Source organism: Eumetopias jubatus, unplaced genomic scaffold (assembly GCF_037043125.1).
Source record: "Eumetopias jubatus isolate StellerSeaLion01/CBP00866 unplaced genomic scaffold, mEumJub1_p1.0 scaffold_1, whole genome shotgun sequence".
NCBI classification, from domain to species: Eukaryota; Metazoa; Chordata; class Mammalia; order Carnivora; family Otariidae; genus Eumetopias; species Eumetopias jubatus.
Window position 1 is genome coordinate 207,979,994 of NW_028274807.1, and position 3,143 is coordinate 207,983,136.

General features: G+C 42.2%; 1 protein-coding gene across 1 annotated transcript; it reads right to left on the reverse strand.

The window, feature by feature from the left end:
• Positions 1 to 1,496: 1,496 nt before the first annotated feature.
• On the reverse strand, positions 1,497 to 2,325 carry LOC114197684 (olfactory receptor 7A10). The gene is given in 2 exon segments (XM_028088771.2): positions 1,497 to 1,550; positions 1,552 to 2,325. Coding segments are annotated over 2 exon segments (828 nt in total).
• Between the last annotated feature and the right edge of the window lie 818 nt (positions 2,326 to 3,143).

The following is a 3,143-nucleotide window of genomic DNA, read 5'->3' on the forward strand; positions in this document are numbered from 1 at the left end:
CTTTTCTACTTCTAAAGTTCCAGATACTCTTTTCTTACATCTTAGGTTGAATTCATGGGTGTTCAGAATGATTAGATAGTTATCTGGCTAAATTCAAGGGACCAGGTGAAACGAGGTCCCCTACTCTTCTGCCAGCTTGCCTCTTCATCAATGTCATTATATATATATGGAATGTATTCAGCATAAAAATGAATGAAGTTTTGGCCTTTGGGACAGCATGGATGGCCCTGGAGGGCATTATACTCAGTGAAATAAGTCAGACAGAGGAAGATAAATACCAAATGATCCCACTTATATGTGGAATCTTAAAAACAAGAAAAAAACCAAACCAAGCATGTGGATATTCAGAACATATTGGTAGAAGCCTGAGCTAGGGGGTGGGGAGTGGGTGAAATGTGTGAAAGTGTCAAAAGGTAAAAATTTCCAGTTATAAAACCAATAAGTCATGGGGATGTCATGTTCAGCATGGTGAGTCTAGCTAACAAAACTGTATTGTAGATTTGAAAATAGCTAGGAGAGGGGATCTTGACAATTGTCATCATGAAAGAAAGTTTGTAACTGTGTATTGTGATGGATGTTAACTGAACTTGTTTTGATCACTTTGCAGTACATACAAATATCAAATCTTTCCATTGTACACCTGAAATTAGTGCAACGTTATGTCAGTTATATGTTAACAACATCAACAAAAACAAAATAATGACAAGGGACTGTTCATCCATAACATTGGCTCAGGGTTGAGTCCCAAGTATCTTGGGCCCACGTGAGTGTCATAGGCATTCTTAGACCTTAGCATCTCTATCCATAGGCTGAGGCTTAAAGGGGATGATGATAAAGTCTATATCATCCACAAGAGCAGTTAAGGAGTAAAATAGAATGACAACAGGGCCAAGTGAAAACTGTGATTTCGTATTTTCCTCTATGATGAAATTATATAAATGAAATGAAATTAAATAAAATTAAATAAACTATATCAATGGCCTTAGATGCCAAGTGTAGTTTTATCCATCCATAATACAAGTGTGTTTATTCCTTCAGGAAGCCTAGGGAAATTTTACTTGGCATTATATATATCATTTGAAAAGAAATCATATTTATGAAATCAAGGTGGTCCTGTAAATGATATGGAGGTTTTCAAATATTTCTGTTCCAAGGTTGGGAAGAACTGTGGGAATGTATGAACATGGATAAGGGGAAAAACTGTATGTATATCAGACAGAGCAGAAAGCTTAGAAAATGGAGTTTTCTGAAATTGTAAAAAGAAGTTGAATTCTAAGAAATGGAAATTTTTGGAAATACATAGGGTCAAACTCTATTTTATGATGAACAAAAATTGTGACTTTGAGCCCTGCAATTAGGGCACTTCTTCACCACCAGGAGGACACTCGTCCCTTTTACAGCAGCCATCCTGAAGAATCTCATTAGAGCCTCCTTTATGTCTCTGTTCCTCAGGCTGTAGATGAAGGGGTTCAGCATGGGTGAGACCACTGTGTACATCACTGAGGCCACTGCACCTGCGTGGGAGCTCTGGGTAACAGCAGAGCTAAGGTACACTCCCAGGACAGTAAAATAAAATAAGGAGACAACTGAGAGGTGAGATGCACAGGTGGAAAATGCTTTATACTTGCCCTGAATTGATGAGATTCTATGTATGGAGGAAATAATCTTAGAGTATGAGTAGAAGATCCCAGCGAGGGGACCACCAGCCAGCAGCACAGCTGAAACATACATCACCAAGTTATTAAGAAAGGTGTCAGAACAGGCAAGTTGGATCATCTGATGGAGTTCACAGAAAAAGTGGGGGATTTCCACCTCTGTACAGAAGGACAGCTGCAACACCATCGAGGTTTGTAACACAGAATGCAAGACACTCATGATCCAGGACACCAGAACCAGCAGTCCACAGAGGCGGGGGTTCATGATGACCGTGTAGTGCAGGGGGTGGCAGATGGCCACAAAGCGGTCATAGGCCATCATGGCCAGGAGAAAGTTGTCCCAGCCTGCAAAGAGTGTGGAAAAACAGATCTGGCTGATGCATCCTGTATAGGTTATAACTTTGCTCTGTGTTTGTATATTCACCAACATCTTGGGGATGGTGGTGGAGGTGAAGCAGATGTCTACAAAGGACAGGTTGGCAAGGAAGAAGTACATGGGGGTGTGGAGGTGGGAGTCTGAGCTGACGGCCAGGATGATGAGCAGGTTCCCAAACACAGTGATCAGGTATATGGAGTGGAAAAGCCCAAATATGAGGGGCTGCAGTTCTGGTTCATTTGATAATCCCAGAAGAAGAAATCCTAAAATGTGGGTATCATTGCCTGGTCCCATGTGGTTGTTGTAATAACTATAAATTAAGGGAAAAAATGATTATTTTTTAACACAAATGGGCACGATTATTATGGCAGAAATGTTAATTAAAATGACATGTGGAGGGGGGAAGCAGGCATAAAAGAAATTGGATAGGCTGTATTCTTTCCTGGGAGTTCGGGAAGACCTAAACAGAAGGTGAAATTTGCAGAGAGCCCTCAGAGAAGACTCCACAGAAGACACAAGGTCATTTGGTGACTTCTGTGCCCTGTTGGAGAAAGAGTCAGTGCAAAGGCCCCAAGAAGGTACTCTCGTTCGGATATCCGGTACTCAAATGGAGCTAGTGTGGTCAGGAGACCAAACAGAGAGGGTGATGAGAGGTGGTGTCAGGGAAGCTTGAGGAACGAGGTGGCCTCCCCACGGCAGATGAGACCTTGATACACGAGGAGTCCTTCATTCACATGATATTCCTTGCACATCAATAAAAACGGATTCCTTGGGTGCCTGGGTGGCTCAGTTGGTTAAGCGACTGCCTTCAGCTCAAGTCATGATCCTGGAGTCCCGGGATCGAGTCCCACATCGGGCTCCCTGCTCAGCAGGGAGTCTGCTTCTCCCTCTGACCCTCTTCCCTCTTGTGCTCTCTATCTCTCATTCTCTCTTTCTCTCAAATAAATAAATAAAATCTTTAAAAAAAATGGATCCCTTCCTTATTTCCACATGTTAGTTTACATCCTGGAGTCTCTATTTTAATGGTCCCATATTGACACACTGCAGACTCCCGGGGCCATGTGACTACCAGGCACTTCTCACCCCCAGCTACAATATTTAGGAAAGAAATG